The following is a 21604-nucleotide window of genomic DNA, read 5'->3' as shown; positions in this document are numbered from 1 at the left end:
TGGCACCCGGCTGTCCCTAGGCCACTGGGTCCGACCCCCAGCCAGTTGGGTGCTATCCGGTCCTGCCTTCCCGATGTCTTGTTCCGTCTGGAACTCACTCTAGGTCTCTGGGGGGGATCTCAGGTGTGCCTCCCAACCTTTTAAGGCTTCACCTCAGGCTTAACCGGGGAGCCCCCCGTGTCTCTTGTCTTTCCACCACTGCCCGCATGATCGCTTTCTCACCATCGCTTTGCTCCCTCATCTGTGTCCGCATCTCCCGGCCCCCAAGCTCTGTCTCCGTGCCCCCTCCCGCTGTGTCTTTCCTGTGCCACCGCCTCCTCTCCAGCCTGCTTGGGCCGAGGCCCAGCCGCCCTGCCTGGCCGTCCTCCCTGGCCCCCACTCTGCGGCTCGGAGCTGGCCCCACCCCCTGCCCCCCCTCGGGCCAGGCCTCTGATCCTCCTGTGGACACAGAGGTCGGGCGCCCGGCACAAGGCCCCTGGGGCCGAGGACAGGCCGCAGCACCTCAGCACCCACAGAGGCCTCGCGTCAGCCCAAACAGAGGAGCCCCCGGCAGAGGGCATGGGGGTGGGCTGCCCCACCAGGTACGTGTCTCCGCGCGGAGCCCCAGGGCGGGGGTCCTGGCTCGGAGAGCCTTCCCCCCCCCTCCCCCCAACCTTCCTTGCTCGGGGGTCTGCCCCGGCACCTGCACCCCCTCCTCGCCGTTCCCCGCTCAGTGACACATTCCAGCCCCAGAGCGATCTCCCCCGCCCAGCTTCACTCCCCCCAGCTCAGAGCCCACCTCCGTTTTCTGTCTGTTGTCTTGTCCCATCTCTGTCCCCCATCTGGCTCTGTCACCACAGCTCCCGTCTTTCCACTGACTAAGATGTGATCTCCACTTCTCTTTGCTTGGTTGCTGCTAGTCTGCTTCTTTTCTGTCCCCCTCTCTCTCCGGGCCTCTGTCCCCTCTGGATTCTTGTGACCCCCGGGGGGGGTCTCTGTCCTTCCCTCCATCTCAGGCCTGCCACTCCACACTCCCCCTCCCTGCCCGTCTCTGAGCTTCTGTACCCTCGTCTTTCTTCAGTCTCCACACCACATCCCCTCCTGTCGATCTCTGCCCTCCTACCTGCTGCCCAGACCCCCCTAGTGAGCGGGGGGGGCTTGTGAGGGGACAGCCCAGGGTCTCAGGGAGCGTGTGAAAGCGCTTCTGGGCGGAGGGGGCGCGGCACCTGGGGCGGGGCTTCTCAGCCCCAGATTAGACAGTGACTTTGACGTGAAGTTGATGCACCTTAAGCCCCGTGTCGCCTTTATATGGAAACATTAAGCTGCTCTCCCAGGTCAGGGGGAGGTGGGGGGGAGGGCTTCAGGCTCTGGATCCTCTCTGCTGGGGTCCTGCCGTTGCTGGTGGGAGGTGTGTGTGCCCTGAGGCCGAGTCCCATGTGCTGCCTCTGAACTGGACTGTGTTGAATGCAGACGGGACCCCCGGAGGTGAAGGCCCCTCCTGTCTGCTTTATGAAATGGACAAGATCACATCTGCCTCACAGGGCTGAGGGTGGCACAGGAGGATTTAGGAAAGCAGAGTCCTGGGCTGGAAAGGCTCAGGACCCAAACCAGAGCCCACCCCTGGCACTCCGTGGGTCTGGCCGGGTCTCAGCCCACTCCCCAACCTGTGAACCGGAGTGATGATCTTGACCTCCCAGCATCCTGAGCAGCCAAGGTGAGCGGCGGGGTCTGGTGGAGTGCAGTGGGCGGGCTGTAGACATCTGGTGAGCTTGGCAAGGCCTGGGACATCGGTGCTCAGGAAATAGGAGTGTGCGATTAGGTTGTCTGTGGTCCGGTCTGTCACTCAGGCTTTGGCACCAAGAAGGCTGGATGGGAGTTCAGGGTTTGCTGTTCCTTGGCTGAGGGACCTGGGACAAGGGATGGACCTCAGCGCCTCAGTTTGCTTTACTGTGAGAAGCAAAGTCCCCACATCCAAGGGTTGTGGTCAAAGATGGGTGACTGGGTGTGAGGAGGCCCCGCCGGTCCCCCGCGGCCCCTCCCCCATCATGTCATCAGGTGGCCCCTGAGAGGAGACTAGTGCATAGTGGGGACTTCCAGGCAGGAGAGGGCTGCAAATGTCGAGGTCAGAGCCTGGATCCTGACCTCAGACCTGCCCCCTTCAGCGACGAGTCTCGGTTTCCCCTTTTTGGAAGAACAATCTCTAATGCCCAGAATAGTTGAGGCTGAAAAAAAGAGAGTTGGGGCACATCGTGGGCGCTGAACACAGCCAGGCGCGGTCCACTCTGACGTGAGCCTCAGCTTTGCCTCTGCAGAATGGGCTTAAGAAAATCCCACGTGGCGGAGCTGTCTGGGTGGTCACGGACAGCAGGTGCAGAGTTCTGGGGGTGGGGGGCGGGGCAGGGGAGTGGGTACCTGTTGATGTTGAACTTGACATCAACTAACAACTCACTCTCCTTGGAGTGAGTGCCCCCAGCCCTGCTAAGAAGCCCATGAGGATCCCCAGAGCCTGGCACAGGGGGCTCATAGTACCTAGGTGCTTAGTAGGTATTGATGGAACTGATGTGCAAAAACATTTAACCCCTAGCCCAGACAGGTCCCGGAAGTCCCTCCACCACAGGGCCAGATGTTAACCCTGCAGCTGCTGGAGGGCAATGAGGTCTGCAGGTCCATGCCTGGCCCCTCCGCTCTTCCTCTCCCTCCCCCTAGTTCAGCTGCTAAGATTCCCTCCATTTCTCAGATGAGGGAACTGAGGCTCAGAAAGGGATGTGACTTGCCACCAGCCATAGAGCTAGTAAGTGCCCGAGCTGGGATTCAATGTACAACTGCCTGATTCAAAAGCCCGAGTTCTTTCTTCTGGATTCCTCTTCCTTTCAAGGTGTGTGTTGTTGTTTTTTTAAATCCCCATTCCACAGATGAGCAAACTGAGGCTCCAGAAAATGAAGCCAGTGGTCCCAAGGCACACAGTGGGTCAGCAACTGAGCCAAGATTGGGCCCTGGGTCTATATGACTGAAAGACCCTTCCTGACCTTGATGAAATCTAATTTCCCCATTTTACAGCTGAGGAAACTGAGGTTTAGAAAGGTTTCCCCATGATCTGAGAGTCAGGGCCAAGCCTGGGTTTTATGGTATGTTTTTGTTTTTTGTAACAGCTTCATTGAAATATAACCCACATCCCATACAATTCACACATTAAAGTGTACACTTCAGTGTTTTTTGGTATATTCAGAGTTGTGCAACCATCACCACAATCAATTTTAGAACATTTTCATCACCCCACTAAGAAACCCCATACCTCTGGCTATCGCTCCCCCATCCCCCCATCTCCCCAGTCCTGGGCACCACTAGTCTTATTTCTCAGTTTACAGATTTGTCCATTTTGGATATTTCATATAAATGGAATTACACAATATATGGTCTTTAGTGATTGGCTTCTTTCACTTCACATGTGTTTTCAAGTTTCATCCATGTTGTAGCATGTATCATGTCATTTTTTTAAAAATTACTGGGTAGTATTCCACTGTGTGGATAGACCACATTTTATTTATTCATTCATCAATTGATGGATGTTTGGGTGTTTCCATCTTTTGGCTATTGTGAATAATACTGCTATGAGTATCTGTGAACAGTTTGTGTGGACACTTTGTTGTTTTGGTTTTTATTCTTAATTTTTGGCTGCACTGCATGACATGCGGGATCCTAGTTCCCCGGCCAGGGATCGAACTTGAGCCCCCTGCAGTGGAAGCACAGATTCCCAACCACTGGACTGCCAGGGAAGTCCCCTGGACACTTAGTTTTAATTCTCTTGGGTAGATACTTAGGCGTGGAATTGGTAACTCTATGTTTAACCATTTAAGGAACTGCCAGACTGTTTTCCACACCAGCTGTGTAATTTTACATTCCACCAGTAGCATAGGAAGGTGCCAATTTCTCCACATCTTTGTTAATGCTTTTCTGGTTTTGTTTTTTCTAATTTTTATAGCCATCCTAAGTGGGTATGAAGTGGTATCTCACTGTGGTTTTGATTTGCATTTCCCTGATAACATAATGTTGTCAATTATCTTTTCCTATACTTATTGACTATTTGTACAGTTGACCCTTGAAAAACATGGAGGTTAGGGGTGCCAACCCTCTGCAGAGTAGAAAATATGAGTATAACTTTAGAGTTGGTCCTCTGTATACATGGTTCTGAATCCAAGGATTCAACAAACTGCAGACCATGTAGTACTACTGTAGTACTTATTGAGAAAAATCTGTGTATAAGTGGACCCTTGCAGTTCAAACCCATGTTGTTCAAGGGTCAACTGTATATATTTTTGGAGAAATACCTATTCAGATCCTTTGCCCATTTTAAAATTGGGCTGTCTTTTTCTTATTGAGTTATAAGGGCTCTTTATATGTTTTAGATACAAATTTCTTAGATACGATTTGCAACTATTTTTTCCCATTAGTGGGTTGTCTTTTCACTTTCATCTTAGTGTCCTTGGAAGCACAAGAGTTTTTAATTTTGATGAAGTTCAAGTTATCTTTTTTTTTTTCCCCTTCTGTTGCTTGTGCCTTCTGAGCTTTTGAACTATAGGTGACCTCAGAGCCCAGGCTCATCTCTCCCAGCTGGAGTCACAGCAGCAGTTACCACTTAGTCTTTTTTTTTTTTTTTTAATTTTTAAAATTTTTATTGCAGTATAGTGGATTTACAATATTGTGTTAGTTTCAGGTGTACAGCTGTGATTCAGTTATATATGTATACTTTTTCGGATTCTTTTCCATTGTAGGTTATTACAAGATATTGAATATAGTTCCCTGTGCTATATAGTAGGTCCTTGTTGTTTATCTCTTTTATATTTAGTAGTGTGTATCTGTTAATCCCAAACTCCTATCTTATCCACTACCCCCCCACCCGCCCCTTTCCCCTTTGGTAGCCATAAGTTTGTTTTCTTTGTGACCGCTTAGTCTTTATTTTATGAGCATGGACTCCGGAGCTGGACTGCTAGCACTCAAATCCCAGCTTAGTTCTGTACCTCTGTTTCCTCATCTGTAAAATGGGGGTGATAACGTCTACATTGTTGAGGTTCGAATATCTAAATTTATGTAAAGTGCTCACAACAGTGTCTGGCGCTGTATAAATGTCCGCTCTAGTTACTGTAGTGCTTGCTGTAACACAGTACTGATGCTATGGCTATAGTTGTGTTCCTGTTGTTGCTACACAACCATCTCCTATAGTATTACCATCAGTGTTTTTGTCTGGTTTTTTGGCCGTGCCGTGCGGCCTGTGGGATCTTAGTTCCTCGACCAGGGATGGAACCTGCGCCCTTGGCAGTGAAGGCGCATGGTCCTAACCACTGGACCGCCAGGGAATTCCCCCACCAGTGTTGTTGATGCTGTACTGTTCTGATTTTCCACCCATTTGCCAGATGAGGCCACTAAGGCCCAGGGAGCATGCTGGCCAATGAGCCCCCCCATTTCCGGCCGCCCTGACGTGGCTGCCCGTTTCTTGTCCCCGCAGGTTTGGGGCGCCCGCCCCCCGCTAGGCCAAGTGGAGGGGGTGTCCCCGCCCAATGGGCCTGGCCAGGGCCCTGCGCCGCCTGAGCGGCGCCCTGGAGTCAGCAAACAATCGGGCGGGAGATGAGGAGCAGGCCGGGCCAGAGCTGTGCCGCAACGGGTGGGCGCCAGCGCAGTCGCCAGTGGGGAGGCGCCGCGGGCGCTTCGTCAAGAAGGACGGGCACTGCAACGTGCGCTTCGTGAACCTGGGCGGCCACGGCGCGCGCTACCTGAGCGACCTGTTCACCACGTGCGTGGACGTGCGCTGGCGCTGGATGTGCTTGCTCTTCTCCTGCTCCTTCCTCGCCTCCTGGCTGCTCTTTGGCCTGGCCTTCTGGCTCATCGCCTCCCTGCACGGCGACCTGGCTGCCCCGCCGCCAACCGCCCCCTGCTTCTCGCAGGTGGCTAGCTTCCTGGCCGCCTTCCTCTTCGCGCTGGAGACGCAGACGTCCATTGGCTACGGCGTGCGCAGCGTCACCGAGGAGTGTCCGGCCGCCGTGGCCGCTGTGGTGCTGCAGTGCATCGCCGGCTGCGTGCTGGACGCCTTTGTCGTGGGCGCCGTCATGGCCAAGATGGCCAAGCCCAAGAAGCGCAACGAGACGCTGATCTTCAGCGAGAACGCCGTGGTGGCGCTGCGTGACCGCCGCCTCTGCCTCATGTGGCGCGTCGGCAACCTGCGCCGCAGCCACCTCGTCGAGGCCCACGTGCGGGCCCAGCTGCTGCAGGTGCGAGACTGTCCCGGCGGACGACCACGCCCCCTGGTGGGCGGGGCGGGCCCTTTCACGAGTTCGGGGAGTAGGTGTCCTGGGGGATGGTGGGAGTTGTAGGTCTAAGGGACAGGTGTGCGTGGAGCCTGGATGGGATCTGGACTACAATTCCCAGCAGTCTCCCGGGGCAGGGCCCCTTCCGCCCCACTTTGTGCGCTGAGGATGGCTCCCCGAGCTGTTGTAGATGTAAACCCAAGAGAAAGGTCTCTGATCATTTCTTCCTGGAGGCCTAGACTTCAGACAGAGTTTGAGACTTATAGAGCTCCCTGTGGCTTGAGGATGGACCCTCTATCGAATTGTGGGAAATCCAGACCTGCGAGGTCCATGCCTGGCCGGTAAAGTCTCTGAACTACATTTCCCAGAAGCCTCTGGGGGCAGGGAAATTGCCCACCTGGGGTGGTCTGAGGAGGCGTTGTAGTTTTGCGGGTGGTGTAAACCACGGCTCAGGTTTACGATTCTCAGCAGATATTGTGGTACAGAGAGAGACCTGTGACTGAGGCCAGACCCCTATGGGCTTGTGGGAGATGTAGGCCCCGAGGATGGGGTGCAACTCAACTCACACCTGCGGAGTCAGGGAACACAATTCTCCATGGCCTCTGGGCAGCATTTGTGAGAGACTTCATTCTCCACCTCAGGGGCCCAGACTCTCCCACCAGCCTCCTGCTCAGAGAAGTACAGGGCAGTGGTTGGGAAACTCTTGAATTTTAGCGTCTCACCAAACAAATAAACAAACAAAAAACCAAAACAAACAAAAACCAACTACAATTCCCATTGGCCCCTGGGGCAGCGGCTCCTTCCAGCGCCCTGATGAAGGCGCCTTAGAATTGTGTTTCTAGAATTGTGGTCAAACTGCCCAAGCAAATTCTGGGGCAGCAGCTGCCCTTGCCTTGCAAGTAAAGACACTTAAGAACTCTGGTCTGGGGCTGGACTGGGGTGAGAGGGAGGACAGGGTCGTGGTGGGAACTACAACTCCCAGCAGCCTCTGGGGGCTCTGGGGAGACAGTGGCAAGAGAATGGGTCCCCACCCCCCCCCCACCTCTGTCTCCTGCTTGACTGAAACACCAGTATTAACGACCAGGAGGGACACTGTCTCTCGCAGAAGTCTTTGGGGTGCTGACATGGCCTGGGAGGTGGGTATGGAACCAATGGGTAGATGGGGTGAAACTGCCAATACCTGGCCTGGGGTTAGGCCCCCATCCCACACAGATACAGAGACACACAAGGGGATGTAGGTAGTTGGTTTGGGGGTGTGGGTAGATAGCCCAGAGGCCAGCCTGAGGCAGTGGTGAAACATAGGCTGTTAGACCTAGATTGCCATCCTGGTTTATCTTTCTCTGGCCATATATTGAAAGCCATTTTTCTATCCCTCTCCTCCTTCTCCAATTGCTGGTTGGATGTCATTCTTATCTTCTGTTGTCTCTTTAACTCCGTTTCTGTATTGCTGATTTCTGTGGCTCTATGTGAATGTCACTCTGTCCCTCTCTTTTTCTCTCCCCTGTCTTTCTCGGATTTCTTTCCTCAATGAGTCTCTGGGCCTCCGTCCTCTCCTCCCTGGACCTCCATCTCCCTCTCTCTGGGTCTCTGTCCTTCTCTCTTTCTGGCTTACCATCCCCCTCTCTCTGGGTCCCTGTTCTCCCCACACCCCAACACCTACTGGTCTCTGCCCTCCTCTTTCTCTGCATCTCTCTCCCCTCCTCTCGCTGTCTCTGTCTCCATTTATCTCTCTGCTCCCTAATGTCTGTCTTTGGCCACTCGCCTTTTGCTACAGCCTCGCGTGACCCCAGAGGGTGAGTACATACCGCTGGACCACCAGGATGTGGACGTGGGCTTTGATGGTGGCACCGATCGCATCTTCCTTGTGTCTCCCATCACCATCGTGCATGAGATCGACTCCGCCAGTCCTCTGTATGAACTAGGACGCGCCGAGCTGGCCCGGGCTGACTTTGAGCTGGTGGTCATTCTCGAGGGCATGGTCGAGGCCACAGCTATGACCACACAGTGTCGCTCTTCCTACCTCCCTGGTGAGCTGCTCTGGGGACATCGTTTTGAGCCGGTCCTCTTCCAGCGTGGCTCCCAGTACGAGGTTGACTATCGCCACTTCCATCGCACTTATGAGGTCCCAGGGACACCCGTCTGCAGCGCCAAGGAGCTGGACGAACAGGCAGAGCGTGCTTCCCACAGCCCCAAGTCCGGCTTCCCCGGCTCTCGGACAGCATTTTGCTATGAGAATGAACTTGCTCTCAGTTGCTGCCAGGAGGAAGAGGAGGAAGAGGAGGAAGAAGAGGGGGATGCGGCAGAGGCAGAAGACAGGGCTGCCAGCCCCCGAGTACTCACACCAACCCTGGCGCTGACCTTGCCCCCATGATACAAGCTGGTACCCCCCTATTTGTACCCCTTTCCCAGAGGTAGCAAGATGGAGAGATTGGGCCCTCTCCTGGGATGAGGGCAGGTGTTTCCTAAGACCAACAGGCTTGCTGGGTAAATTATTAGCTGGTGATGTTCTGCCACGTCTAGTGGACCTACCAATGAACATACTGGACCTTAATTCCTCTGAATTCTGTGCTCCCTCCTGAGACCCCTTTGTCAGCCCAATTCCTGAGTCTCCCCAGAGATAAGGGATCCAGAATTCTGGACCACCCAAGAGGCAAGGACTGGTATTTCTAGATTCCTCTAGGTGGCTGGTTTGGTTTGTTAAGCAGGATCATGAAATGATGGTATAGCCAACCTCCAGGGGAAGAAGTCATCTGTTCTCAAGCAGCAGCAGAGATGAAGAATTTGTTGGTCTGAACTGACCTAAGATTCAAGGGACTGTTTCTTCTCGACTCAGCCAACCACATAGCAAATCATTTTTTCTAGACGACCTAAGGCGGGAAAGTTATGGAATGCCCCAAGAATTCAAGACTATATTGATTGACCAATGACAAGGAATGTTGACTGCAAATCAGGAAAAGACTTTGCGGTTCCAGAAAACCCCAGTGTTGAGATTCTGTGAATCCAGATTGACCACAGAGGCAAGCACTGGGGATTCTGGAACAGCTTTGACCAGAGAATTGGACTACTCCAGAAACTAAAGAGTTATGTTTCTAGAATGCACAAAACAAATGGAGAGTCTGTGGGTCTAGAAGGACTAAAGTGACAGATTGGGAGTTCTTGATGGGCGATAACTCCAGACCACTGGCTCTAGAACATCGAACCAAGGGGGAGAATCAACGCTCTACATGATCCACAGGCTTTGTGTCTTTTTTAAGTGCCATTCTAGAATGTCCAAAGGAATCAAGATTCTGTGGCTCTAGATCGATCACAGAGTCAGGGAAGGATCGACAATTCTGATGTCTGAGGCGTGCTGGTTGCAGTTTGCCCAGTGGAGTGGAGACTGTCAATGAGGATAGATGACTTCTTTATGGTTCTGTAATGCCAAAAGGAATCAAGGCTCCAGGGATCCAGAGTTGTCCGTTATCAAAACCCGGAAGTTCTAATCAGCTCCTAGAACTTGGCAGTTTGAGGAGGTGGACTCGGGACTTGACGGGCAGCATTGCTGGGCTGACCTAGAAGGTGAGGGCTCGGGTGAGACCCTGTGGGTAACAGGGCTAGTTATTGGGCAAGGGAAGGGAGAGGCCCAAGGCTGGTGAGTCTACAGTGCTCTGGAATCTCTCACCTAGAGATGTGTGTCTATTTCTTAAAGATGTTATACATATGTATATTATATATATATATAATATAAATAAAGATATCTATCTATTTTTTCCTGTGTTCCTACAGTGGGGTTAGAAATTGAGCTTGAGTTAGTGGAATGGAGTGCTTTACAAGGATCCAGGAAGCTTTGCTCTAGACCCCAACTCTGCCTCAACTGACTGTGTGACTTTGAGCAAATCACGCCCTTCTCCTCATCTCAGTTTCCCCATCTGTAAAAACGGGGTATTGGAACTTGAAGTTCTCCAAGGGCCTTTCCACGAGGATGATTCCTCACTTCACTGAGGGTTGGATGGGGGTGAGGGTCCTGGAGATACCCCAGCTCTCCCTGGTTCTGGAATGCCTGGCCTTCTGGGGGCTCTCAGAGGCCAGGTCTGAACCTGGATGTCTGAATGACAGGGCAGGCAAAGGGGAGTGAGGGTTGTGGCTCAGGGCCAGAATCACCTCCTCTCTGGTGCAGCTTGGGGGCAGGGGAAGGAGGAGGTACCTCTGAATGTCAGGGGAATGTATGTGTTTAGGGGGAGACTTGTCCCCCAGATTAGATCATTGGGAGCCCTGTGATGGAATGGTGTGTCTGGGAGTGTGCTTCTGGGGTACACAGAGGTCCTTGGATCTGGCCCCTGCCCATGCTGCTATCTACCTAAGTGCCCAGCAGGCTAGAAGCCAGCCGCAGAAGGAGCCAGTGCCAGGGAGGACACGTTCCCACCGCTGTGTCCCAGGATTGAGGGCAGGCACTCTCATTGCCCATCAGCCTGCCCCAGTGCTGCATCAACCCAGGTCCCCCCTTCTGGTTGCCCCACCTCCCTTTATCCTGCAGAATCCCCACATAATAACGGGATGGAATTAATTAGCTGGCTGCTACCCCAGCTCAGGGTGGCTGGGGTAGGTATCCGGGGCAAAGGAAACCCAGGCATGAAGAAGGGTGTTAAGTTGGGGGTGAAGGGACAGGAAAAGGGTTCTGTTTGGAAGGAGAGAGAGTGGGGTCAGGGCTGGTGCAACCTGGGTTTCTGCTAGGGAGGGCAGAGCTTGAGCCACTCATAAAGGTCACTGAGGGGATTAGGAGGCTCCGTGGCTAATCTGTCAGCTTAACCAGGTCCTGGCCTGGAATCTGTCCCCAACTGCCTAGCTGAGGGAAGGCGAGTGAGGACCAGGCCCAGACACCACCTCAGACCCGATAAGGGACCTGCCCGTTTCGGGGGTGCCCAGTATCTCCATCCGAGCCAGGCCCCTGCACCCGCTTTGCCTGCAAGGAATGGGAATGAAAGGTGGGGGAGGGGAAATGTCCTCAGATGCGAGAGGACTTGGAGAGGAGGGAGGATTTTAAGAAGAGCAAGAGTATGAGAGGAGGGGGAAGTGAAATGAGGCGAGTCACAGAGGACAGAAAGGACTCTGAGAAGGGGGAAGGAATCAGAGGTGGGAGGATGCTGAGGAAAGGGGAATTGTCTTAGAGCAGAAGAATGCTAAAATAAGGGGAGGAGTTTTGGGGAGAGAGGGAGGAGACTGAGAGGCAGCCTGAGGCAGGAAGGCGGAGCCTGTGCTTTCACTGTATTTGGCCTTCCTCTATTGTCCCATTCTCCACGACAGAGACTAAAAACCGCAGCATTTGGAAGAAAAAAATAAGTCTTTTGTTTCACCACTCCTTGACTCGGAAGAGGCTGAGGTGTATGGGGAGGTCAAGGGAGAGGGTAAGGAATGGGTCTGGAGATCGGAGGGGCCAGTACCCGGAGGAAGGAAGCCAAAAGAAAGCTGAGCCAAAGCTACTCCCGGTTGCCTGGCAACCGCTGCAGTCAAAAGCCAGCTGGGCCGGCTAGGAGGTGTGGCTCACGGAAATAACCGAGTTGTGGCCCCGCCCCTGGCAACAAGCCCAACAAAGTACCGCCCCCTAGCAACGTATTGCTAGAGGCGGGGCTCGGTTGACCTCGTATCTTAGCGCCCAGAGCCCTTGCGCAGGCGTAGTCCTCTCTGCTTTTGCTTAGTCCCACCTCCATGCAACTCCTTTCCGAGGCTTCTCATTGGCGAGCAAGCCAGCCAAGGGCCTTCTTTAGTTTCGGAGGCGGGGCCCGGCCCCTGCTCGCACTTCGATTGGCCTCACAGACCGTCTACCTCCGGCCGGACATTGCTACGTCTACTCCTTGCGCGTCTATTCGCCCTGGTGGGCGAGTCTTCGGTATCGGAGGCGGAGCGGACGAGAGGGCCCGCCGTGGATTTGGCGGTGTCAAAACGAGGGGCGGTCCCTACTGGCGGGGCGGTTGGGAGGCGTAGGGAGAGTCTTTTCAGCGCTGAGGACTGGCGCTGAGGAGGCGGCGGTGGCTCCCGGGGCGTTTGAGCGGGCTCACCCGAGCCCGCGGGCCAACGCGGATCCAGGCCCGACCGGCGGGACCGCCGCGGACTCCCCGCGGGCCTTCCTAGCCGCCATGGAGGACGGTGTCTATGGTAAGTCGGGGAGGGGCGGGGCCGTCTGGGAGCGGATGGAGCGTTTCGGCCCCAGCATTCCGCCGCGAGCGTTCTTCCCGGCGTGCGCCCTGCGAAGCTGTTCGGCTCCGTCGTCGCTTCGCCTTTGTGGGGCACGGGACAGGCTTCCGGCGGGGCAGGAGAGTGGGGCGTTCCAGGCCATTGTTTGGGCCGAGCCTGTTTCCGGTGGCAGCGGGAAGGGGTGGGAGCGGCGGAGGCGAGGCCGGGGAGGAACCATTCCCTCTGGAGGGGCCGGGCGAGCCCAGTGCCTGCTGGGAGAGGGGAGGGGGCTTTTGGGGACGGTGGGGTGAGGAGAGATCTTAGGGGCTACAGATTCCGCTAAGGCGGGGACGGGGGCCTTCGATGCCCCGCCCCCTTCCTCAACTCTTGCAAGCTGTCATCAGCTTCGCCTGCCATAGTTACTTTCCATGGACCCAGGAGTCCGGACATCCAGACCCACAGCTACCTCGCCAAGAATGGAGGCAGAAAACCAAGGCCTCAGCTTCCTTTCAAGTAATGGACCGAAGTTCAAGCTTCCAGCCCTTTTTTCCCCACAGACCTAAGAGTTCAGGCTCCCAGTCCCCTTCTCCCCCAGGACTAAAGAGTCTAGATTCCTAGCCCTTCCTCCCCTGGACTGAGGAATCTAGGCCCTAGCCCCTTCTTCCAGTAGACAGGAGGCTGGACTCGCCTCCTCCTCCTCCCCCTGAACCTAGGAGCCCTGTCTTCCCCCAGATTTCAGAAATCCACGCTCCCAGTCCCCAGAACTGACCTCCCACCCCTGATCCCCTCTCCCAGAACCCCCGGACCTGACTCCAGAGGAGCGGATGGAGCTGGAGAACATCCGGCGGCGGAAGCAGGAGCTGCTGGTGGAGATTCAGCGCTTGCGCGAGGAGCTCAGCGAAGCCATGAGCGAGGTCGAGGGTCTGGAGGCCAATGAGGGCAGGTGAGGGCTGGGGCAGGGAACCTGGGGGTCATGGGGCCAGGCCAGGGCCGGGGATGCCCAGGCATTGACCCTCCACCCTCCGTTCTCTGTCCCTGTAGCAAGACCTTGCAACGGAATCGGAAGATGGCAATGGGCAGGAAGAAGTTCAATATGGACCCCAAAAAGGTGCTTGGGGCCACAGGGCTGGGATCAGCCAGGCAGACATCCAGACGGGGGATTCTGGCATCTCTCTGTTCCAGAAGTGTGGTGGTTAAAGGTCTACCTTAGGTGGACAGACTTGTTCCTGATCCCTGGATTCAGATATTGGCTGCATTTGTTCCTGGGCTGGAACTTCTGCCTGGGAGGTCTTCTTCCCCTTTTTGCTCATATTTTAGGGCCCACTTCTGTTGTCATCTAGAGTCCCCAGGAGGAGCTCGATTGAGTCTGGTAGGGAATATGGATAGTGACATGTACAGAAGAGGGTTGACAAGTGCCATGACAGAGAGAGAGAGAGAGGTACCAGGGCTGTGGACACTCAGAGGAGCAAGCCTGGTGGCATCAAGGAGGGCTTCCCTGAGGAGGGTATATTCGGGTCAGGTTTGAAGGATGAGTTAGTGTTCACCAGGTGGAAGAAAGATGTTTGTTCGTTCATTCAGTCATTCATTTTACACCCATCTCCTGAGGCCTCCCTCGGGCCTGCCCCTCTGCTAGGCAAAGCTGAGGACCCAGAGAAGAGTTTGACCCTGCCTTGCCCTCAGGAAGCCCCTAGGCATGGATACCATGATCCAGAGTGAGATATAGCCACCGTGGTGGTCCTCGTGGCATCAGGAGAGCCTGAGAAAGCCTTAGTCCAGTCTGAGGCTTGGCCCTCACAGCCCTTGATGGACTGCTGTCTACTAACAGTTTCCCACTTTATTCTTCTTGTCCAAAGCAATGGTAGTTTGTTCAGTCATTCAGCAAACATTCACGGACCTCCTGTTCTTGCCAGACCCTGCTTCCAGGGGGCTGGAATTAACCAGGCAAAGGCAGAGGGAACAGTAGATGCAAAGGCTAGGACGTGGGACGGATGGTATTTGAGGACCTGGGAAAAGCCTGAAAGTAAAACTCAGCCCTACTCCGTTGAGGGTGGGGGTGGGTTTGGAGGCTCTGATTTCTGAGGATGTGGGGGGAGGGGCGTGGCTTTCTGAGTACCCAGCCCTGAGACCCAGCTCCCGCCCCCCAGGGGATCCAGTTCCTGGTGGAGAATGAACTTCTGCAGAACACACCCGAGGAGATCGCCCGCTTCCTGTACAAGGGCGAAGGCTTGAACAAGACGGCCATCGGGGACTACCTGGGGGAGAGGTGAGACCCGCCCCCTGCCCCCCGCCACCTCCTGCTTGGCCTCTCACCTCGGCCCCTTGCACCCAAATCCTCCCGAGAAGAGGCTCTGATAGATCAACCTTATGACTGGATTTTGACAAAATGGGCTGACAGGAGTCTGGGGGAGCCTGGGACCTTCTGGGGAACCTGGGGACCATCTCTGAGCATCTGGGGGGTGTGGGACCTTTGTGGACATCTGGGCAATGTGGGGACCATCCATTTATGGCTGGGGACAGTGGAGAACATCTGTGGGTGGCATGGGAGCGTGAGAATGGTGTGAGACAACTGATGTGCATGGGAATGATGTGGACCGCTAGGAAGTGGGGGGGTCATCAATGGATATCTGGGGAGCACAGGGGGCCCGTGGACATCTGAGAGCATGAGGGCCATCTGTGGACGTCCAGGGTGTGTGGGGACCACCTAGAAGTGTAGGGTGCCTGAGATTGGATGTTGGGAGTGTATGGGGACCAACTGTGGATGTCCGGGGGTACCTAGGGATTTATGGACATCTGGGGTACATGGAGATCATCTGTGGATGTTGGGAATGTGCGGGGACCGTCTATAGACATCCAGGGTGCATGGGGACCTCCTGTGAAGTCTGGGAAACTTGGGGACCATCTGTGAGCATCTGGGGTGTGTAGAGACCGTCTGAACGTCTGAGGTGCGAACGTCTGAGGTGCACAGGACCATCTGTGGACGTTTGGGATGCTTAGGGATTGTGTGGACATCTAGGGTGTGTGGAACTTTCTGGATATCTGCGGTACAGAGACCGTCTGTGGGCATCTGGGGTGCGTAGGGACTGTCTTGGGAGTCTGGGGGTGTGGTGGGTCATCTGTAGATGTCTGGGGATTGTCTGGACATCTGGAGTGCATGGAGATGGTCCGGATATCTGGCATTGTGGGGATCGTTTTGTGGACATCTGGGGTGCAGTGGGATTGTCCATGGACCTATGGGGGATGGGGGACCATCTACACAGGGCACTGGGGGCTGGGAGACCATCTCCACAGGGCATCTGTGGAACCTGGGGCTCATCAGAGAGAGGTGATGGCCAGCAGAGCACGTGTTTGCTGCATTTCTCCCCACTGAATAGAGGTCCAGCCACACCAGGATTCTCGAGGCAGACAGTCCTCCCAAGAGCCTTCTGAGTACCCCTGCCCTGGTGCCAGGCCTGTGATGGGGGCTTGGCCAAAACTTTCACCGGCTATAGGGGTAGCCTCTGTGCAGAAGAGGGGGCACAGCCTCCCCACTGCTTCGTCTCCTGTCCACTCCTGCGCCCACCTCCCCGAGCCCCGTCCTGCGCGTGACTTTGTCCCTGTCCTCCTAGGGAAGAGCTGAACCTGGCAGTGCTCCACGCCTTCGTGGATCTGCATGAGTTCACCGACCTCAATCTGGTGCAGGCCCTCAGGTGAGAGGGAGAGGTTGGAAGGGCAGGAGGGTACCTGTCAGGGCTTTCTTTACAAGTGATGATCCCTACTCAAAACAAAAACAGCAACAAAAATTAGGGAATGGATCGCCTTCGCATGACACCGAAGTCCACGGTGGGGCTTCCTCCCGGCGTACCTGTATCCAGGTGCTCAAACGGTGTCAGAAGGACAACTTTCTCTTCCTCTTGATTGCGCTCGCCATGGTGTGGGCATTGCTCGCTGCAGACCCTCCTCCCACGTGATAGCAGAAGCCCCTAGCAACCATCAGACCCGCTCAGCAACCTTAGTAGAAAGAAGGAGGGTGTTTCCATATGAATCCACCAAAAGTCTCATGGCCGATGCTCAGTGGTCAGATTGGCCACAAGCGTGGAGCTCTCATTGGCCAGTTCCTATCACGGGGACTGAGAGTGGGGAGGGGGTCCTGCCAGTTCTGGCATCGACACCCGGCCCCTCTCTGACGCAGGCAGTTCCTCTGGAGCTTCCGCCTCCCTGGAGAAGCCCAGAAGATTGACCGGATGATGGAAGCCTTTGCCCAGCGCTACTGCCTATGCAACCCCGGGGTTTTCCAGTCCACAGGTGGGGGCCCAGGCTCCTGGGTCCTGGGGAAGGAGGGAGCTGGGGGCTTGACCTCTCGGGTCCTGGGGGCCCATATGCCCCAGTCATCACCCCCTGACTGTCCAATGCAGACACGTGCTACGTGCTGTCCTTCGCGGTGATCATGCTGAACACCAGCCTTCACAACCCCAACGTCCGGGACAAGCCGGGCCTGGAGCGCTTCGTGGCCATGAACCGGGGCATCAATGAGGGCGGGGACCTGCCTGAGGAGCTGCTCAGGGTCAGGCCCCCCCCCTCCCCCAGCCCCCTCAGCCCTGTCCCTCTTCCTGCCACAGACCCTCCTCCTTGGGGGTCTCCCAGTGCCTGAGCTCCCCACCGGGATCATCGCCTCGCCCGTGGACGGCGTGGTCACGCCAGCATGTCCCTTTCTTCCCTCTTTCTCTCTCTCTGGCTGCCTGTCTTGTCTCTCTCTTTCTCTTTTCTGTCTCTCTCTGGCTCTGTGATTCTTTCAGGGTCTTGGTCTGTCCCATTTTCCACCTGCCTGTCGGTCTCTCTCAGAACCTAGCAGCTCTTCCTATGTCTGTGTTTCCACATAGTTTTTCTATCTTTCCTCCTCTCTCTCCTCCCTGGGGCTCCCTCCACTCTTCTGCCTTCTTCCCTTTTCTCCCGGCCTCCTCCCTCCCTCCCTCCCTGCACCATCCCATCTGCCGTCCCACCCATGGTCTCATTGGCTCCCTGGTTGGTGGAGCCCCCTCCCCACTGCCGAGTAGCCCTGGGAGGGTCCCAGGAGCCTGGAATTGCTGACCACGCCTTCGCCCCTCAGAACCTCTACGACAGCATCCGAAATGAGCCCTTCAAGATTCCTGAGGATGACGGGAATGATCTGACCCACACCTTCTTCAACCCGGACCGGGAGGGCTGGCTCCTTAAGCTGGGTACGTCCCTTGCTGACTCTGCTGGCTGCCTCTGCAGGGGGAGGTTAGTGGGCCCCAGGCTCTGGACTCAGCTTTCTCACGTACCCGCTATGTGACCTTAGGCCAGCGATTCCACCTCTCTGAACCTCAGTTTCCACATCTGAAAAATGGGCCGAAAACTAGTTCAGCACTGTGTGCCGGGCCCAAGCCCAGGGCCGGGCTTGTATTCAGTGCTCCCTAACCCCTTCTGTTCACCCATACATATTTACGGAACCCCTTCTTTGTGCCAGGCCCTGGTTTAGGCACTGAGGACACAGCCAAGAACCAGCTCGCCCAGTCGCCATCTGGGGGGAGAGTGTTCACTCAGGATGCTCTCAGCTGTAGTGAACAGAAAATAGCCCAAGGGATTGGGATGCCTGGGAGCCTGTTACCTCACTTGGAGGGAACTCTTGGGGGTCCGAGGCAGACCGACTATGAGACTCTTGGATTTATCCCCATGGTGTGTTACCTCCTCATCAGCCCAGTAGTGTGGTGGCTGTTCTAGGGGCGTCGTACCTCCCCAGAACATCTCCCTTAGGCAGAAAAGAGCCTGCAGAAATGAGGAAACGGGTCCCAGAATACCCCGGTGGACTTCTCAGCTGGGTGGATTGGTTCCTGGTGGGGAGGGGAAGCACCCTGGCTGGCTTAGGTGAATCGGGAGCCCCTGGCCACGATGGGATGGATGGGGCAGGGGCCAGTGACCCTTGGAACACATGGCACCAGCAAATTCAGGGTTAGTTAGCAGAGGTCCGACAGGTACAGCTGGCTGAGGATTGGAGTGGTTCTCAACCCTGGCTGCCCAGAGATTCACCCAAAAACCGCAATGGCCAGTCCACAGACTTGTGAAGTCGGGTCGCTGGTGGCGGGATAGGCCATCAGTCATGTTGAAAGCTCTCCAGGTGGTCCCAGTGCATGGCCCAGGTTGAGAGCCGTTGGCTCGGAGCTGGGCCTGGTAGTAGGTGCCCTGGGAGGGTCAGCGGTGGCTTTTTTTTTTTTTTTTTTTGGCTGCGCCGGGTTTTAGTTGCGGCAGGTGAGCTCCTTAGCTGCGGCATGCACGTGGGATCTAGTTCCCTGACCAGCGATGGAACCCGGGCCCCCTGCATTGGGAGCGCGGAGTCTTATCCACTGCGCCACCAGGGAAGCCCCAGCGGTGGCTTTTTAATGGAGGAGCAGTGAATGGCTGCCCCAGGGAGACAGGGACTCTGGTGAGGAATTGATAGTCCGGCTTGGACAGTGAGGGCAGCCCGGACGGGGAGGGCGCAGAGGAAGCTTCCAGCCTGGCACAGGGTCAAGGCGGGACTTAGCTCCGTTCACGTCTCCTCATCCACACTGCCCCCCCACCCCCCACATGGAATTCTGCTCCTAAATGGAGGAATCGCTTCTCCAGCCACAGTAGCAGGTCCCTGGTGCATAAAAAATGCGAATCACTCTTTGCAGATAACTTGCTGGGGTGGATGGATTCCTGCATCAGCTCCGGGGGAGGCCGACAGGTCTTCGGGGTCTGGGAGGAATTTAGATGATTCAAGGAGGGCCAAATGGTGCCCCTGGCAGTGAGTGGGTGGGAAAGAAAAGCAGGAGGGGCAGCTTCCTGAGGAACTGGTTCTCTTCCAAACCGCGCCCAGCAGTAGGAACCCTTCCCATTTCTCGGATGAGGAGATTGAGGCTCGGTCACTGTCCAGCCGCCACTGGGCAGAGGTGGCCTTGGACCCAGATCTCTGACCAGAGCACATCACAAAGTCATTAGAAAAAGCCACCTCTTAAACACTGAAATACAGGAAAGGGAATCTGTGGTGGTGGTTATATTCACAGAGATGGTTAATAAAAGTCATTATTACTGCAATTTACTCCTTGCGGGACCACCAGGAGCCCAGAAGCAGGTCACTTTGAAGCAGGAAGGTGTGGGCTGGAGTGGGTCTCCAGACTGGCGTCCACAGAGGGCAAGTGGTTGTCCTGAGGTCACAGCCAGTGTCCCGTGCCACCTTGGCCCAACGCCGGGGGGTTTTGTCTTCTGCCTTGTGGGGATGACTCCCGTATAGAGACATCTTCACCGTGGCAGTGGAAGGCCCCCCCTGGCCTGGGATACGTCCTAGGGGTTGGGCCGGAGCCGGGCAGTGGCGCGGGGAGGGGCTCTTGGCCGCCTCAGTGCGGCTCAGGGTCCTCAGCCCCGGGTGGGAGAGGGTCAGGCCATTCCTCCCTCATGTGGATGTAACTGGTTTTCTTCCCTCTCTCTCCCTCCCTCCCTCCTTCTCTGCGTGTCTCTCTCTGCTGTTTCTGTCAATCTCTGTGCCACCTCCTGCGCATCCCTCCCCTCCCCAACCCTGCGGCTCTCGGGGGCACCCCATTCTTCCGCCTTCCCTTCTCGCCTGGTCCTGCCTGCTTTCTCGCTGTCTGCCCCAGGAGGTAGGTACAAGGCCGGCCCCGTCCTTGCTCCCCGACATGACACAAGGGGAGGGGGCTGCCCTGGCCTCGGGCCCATAGCAGGGGGGCTGAGGGCCCTGACCCGAGTCGACAGACAGGCTTAGAGAGTGTAGAGCCGCACGCTGGGGGTGGACCGGTCCCCGGGGCCCAGACACCACGCCTGATCCTGCTCGTCCGTCTTCCCACGCATCGCTCTTCCCGAGGCTCTGACAGCCCCACCTTCCCTGCGCTCGCTCTGTCTCTCACCCGCCCCCCCGTCCCCGCCCTCCCAGAGGCCCCGTCCCCCTGTTGAGCCCAGGCCCCCTGCCCCCCTTCCCTTCCAGGGGGCCGGGTGAAGACGTGGAAGCGGCGCTGGTTTATCCTCACGGACAACTGCCTCTACTATTTTGAGTACACGACGGTGAGGGCGGGGCCGAGGGGCAGGGGGCAGGACTCCTGAGTCTGTGGGAGGCAGGGGCTGGGGGCGGGGTGGGGGAGACTGGAAGTCTGAATCCGGTCAAACTCGTTCTCTCAGGACAAGGAGCCCCGAGGAATCATCCCCCTGGAGAATCTGAGCATCCGCGAGGTGGACGACCCCCGGAAACCAGTAAGACCCTCCCTGTACCCCGTCCTGCCGTGTCGGGGGGTCTCCCCTGGCCCCAGGGCTGGCTCTTCCCAGCTGTCCGTCGTCTCGTGTCTACCCAGAACTGCTTCGAGCTCTACATCCGCAACAACAAGGGGCAGCTCATCAAAGCCTGCAAGACAGAGGCAGATGGCCGGGTGGTTGAGGGGAACCACATGGTGTACCGGATCTCGGCCCCCACGCAGGAGGAGAAGGACGAGTGGATCAAGTCCATCCAGTGAGCCTGCGCCCCAGAGTCCTTGGGGAGGGGGTGGCCGGGGGCCCAGGCCCCTCGGCCCTCACCCTGGGATCCTGCCCCTTCTGCAGGGCCGCTGTGAGCGTGGACCCGTTCTATGAGATGTTGGCTGCGAGGAAGAAGCGGATTTCTGTCAAGAAGAAGCAGGAGCAGCCCTGACCCCCTGCCCCCAACTCCATTATTTATTACGGAGCTGCCCTGCCCGGGTGGCCGGACCCCCGGGCCCTGGGGCTGCGGATCCTGGTTCCCCGTTTGGAAAACTCATCTCCTCTAGCTCCTCCCTCGTTATTTGTAATTAATACGCTGTTGGTAATCTTATGAATTATTTAACCATTCGCGGCCTGCGGACCCCCTCATCTCTTGGGGCTGGTGGAGCTGAGGTGCTTGGTGGAGCTGGCCTGGTAACGCGTGAAGAAAGGGTGCTGTCCGTGCAGCTGAATGAACAGGGCATATCCTGGATGGCTCAGCTCTGGTTTCACCCATAGCTCGCGGGGGTGGAGTAAAGGAAGAAGTTTAACTGGGTTGGAGTTGGCGTTGCATTAGAACTGAAGGGTGCTGAGAATGCAGGTGCGCAGAGCTTCCGGGACGAGGTCTGCCGTTCATTCTAGACATTACTTGACAGCCAGGTGCCAGGCAGACACTCATCCCACCTTTGCTCTCATGGGCTTGTGGTCTTTGAGGGGCAACAGACAAT

The 21604-nt window shown here is 56.2% G+C and overlaps 2 protein-coding genes across 4 annotated transcripts; both read left to right on the top strand.

Annotated features, from left to right (window-relative positions):
• Positions 1–61: 61 nt before the first annotated feature.
• KCNJ14 (potassium inwardly rectifying channel subfamily J member 14) lies at positions 62–9949 on the top strand. 2 transcript variants are annotated; one of them, XM_036834476.1, is made up of 3 exons: positions 62–1693; positions 5480–6239; positions 8050–9949. In XM_036834476.1, exons 2-3 carry the CDS (start codon positions 5532–5534, stop codon positions 8644–8646), a joined length of 1305 nt encoding a protein of 434 aa, XP_036690371.1. In that variant the 5' UTR covers positions 62–1693; positions 5480–5531; the 3' UTR covers positions 8647–9949. The 2 variants fall into 2 exon arrangements, with proteins under 2 accessions (XP_036690371.1, XP_036690373.1); XM_036834478.1 differs by having other exon boundaries at positions 563–581.
• A 2230-nt stretch (positions 9950–12179) lies between these two features.
• On the top strand, positions 12180–21248 carry CYTH2 (cytohesin 2). 2 transcript variants are annotated; one of them, XM_036833800.1, is made up of 12 exons: positions 12180–12404; positions 13218–13365; positions 13464–13530; positions 14567–14685; positions 16028–16108; positions 16591–16703; positions 16814–16962; positions 17506–17617; positions 20377–20453; positions 20568–20639; positions 20738–20892; positions 20982–21248. In XM_036833800.1, the coding sequence occupies exons 1-12, from the start codon at positions 12386–12388 to the stop codon at positions 21067–21069; spliced, it is 1200 nt and encodes a 399-aa protein (XP_036689695.1). In that variant the 5' UTR covers positions 12180–12385; the 3' UTR covers positions 21070–21248. The 2 variants fall into 2 exon arrangements, with proteins under 2 accessions (XP_036689695.1, XP_036689694.1); XM_036833799.1 differs by lacking the exon at positions 12180–12404 and adding an exon at positions 12778–12935 and having other exon boundaries at positions 20982–21245.
• Positions 21249–21604: the final 356 nt, after the last annotated feature.

The sequence above is a fragment of the Balaenoptera musculus genome, chromosome 19 (assembly GCF_009873245.2).
Source record: "Balaenoptera musculus isolate JJ_BM4_2016_0621 chromosome 19, mBalMus1.pri.v3, whole genome shotgun sequence".
Classification (NCBI taxonomy): domain Eukaryota; kingdom Metazoa; phylum Chordata; class Mammalia; order Artiodactyla; family Balaenopteridae; genus Balaenoptera; species Balaenoptera musculus.
The sequence above is the reverse complement of the archived record's forward strand: the minus strand, read 5'-3'. Positions and strand labels throughout refer to the sequence as shown.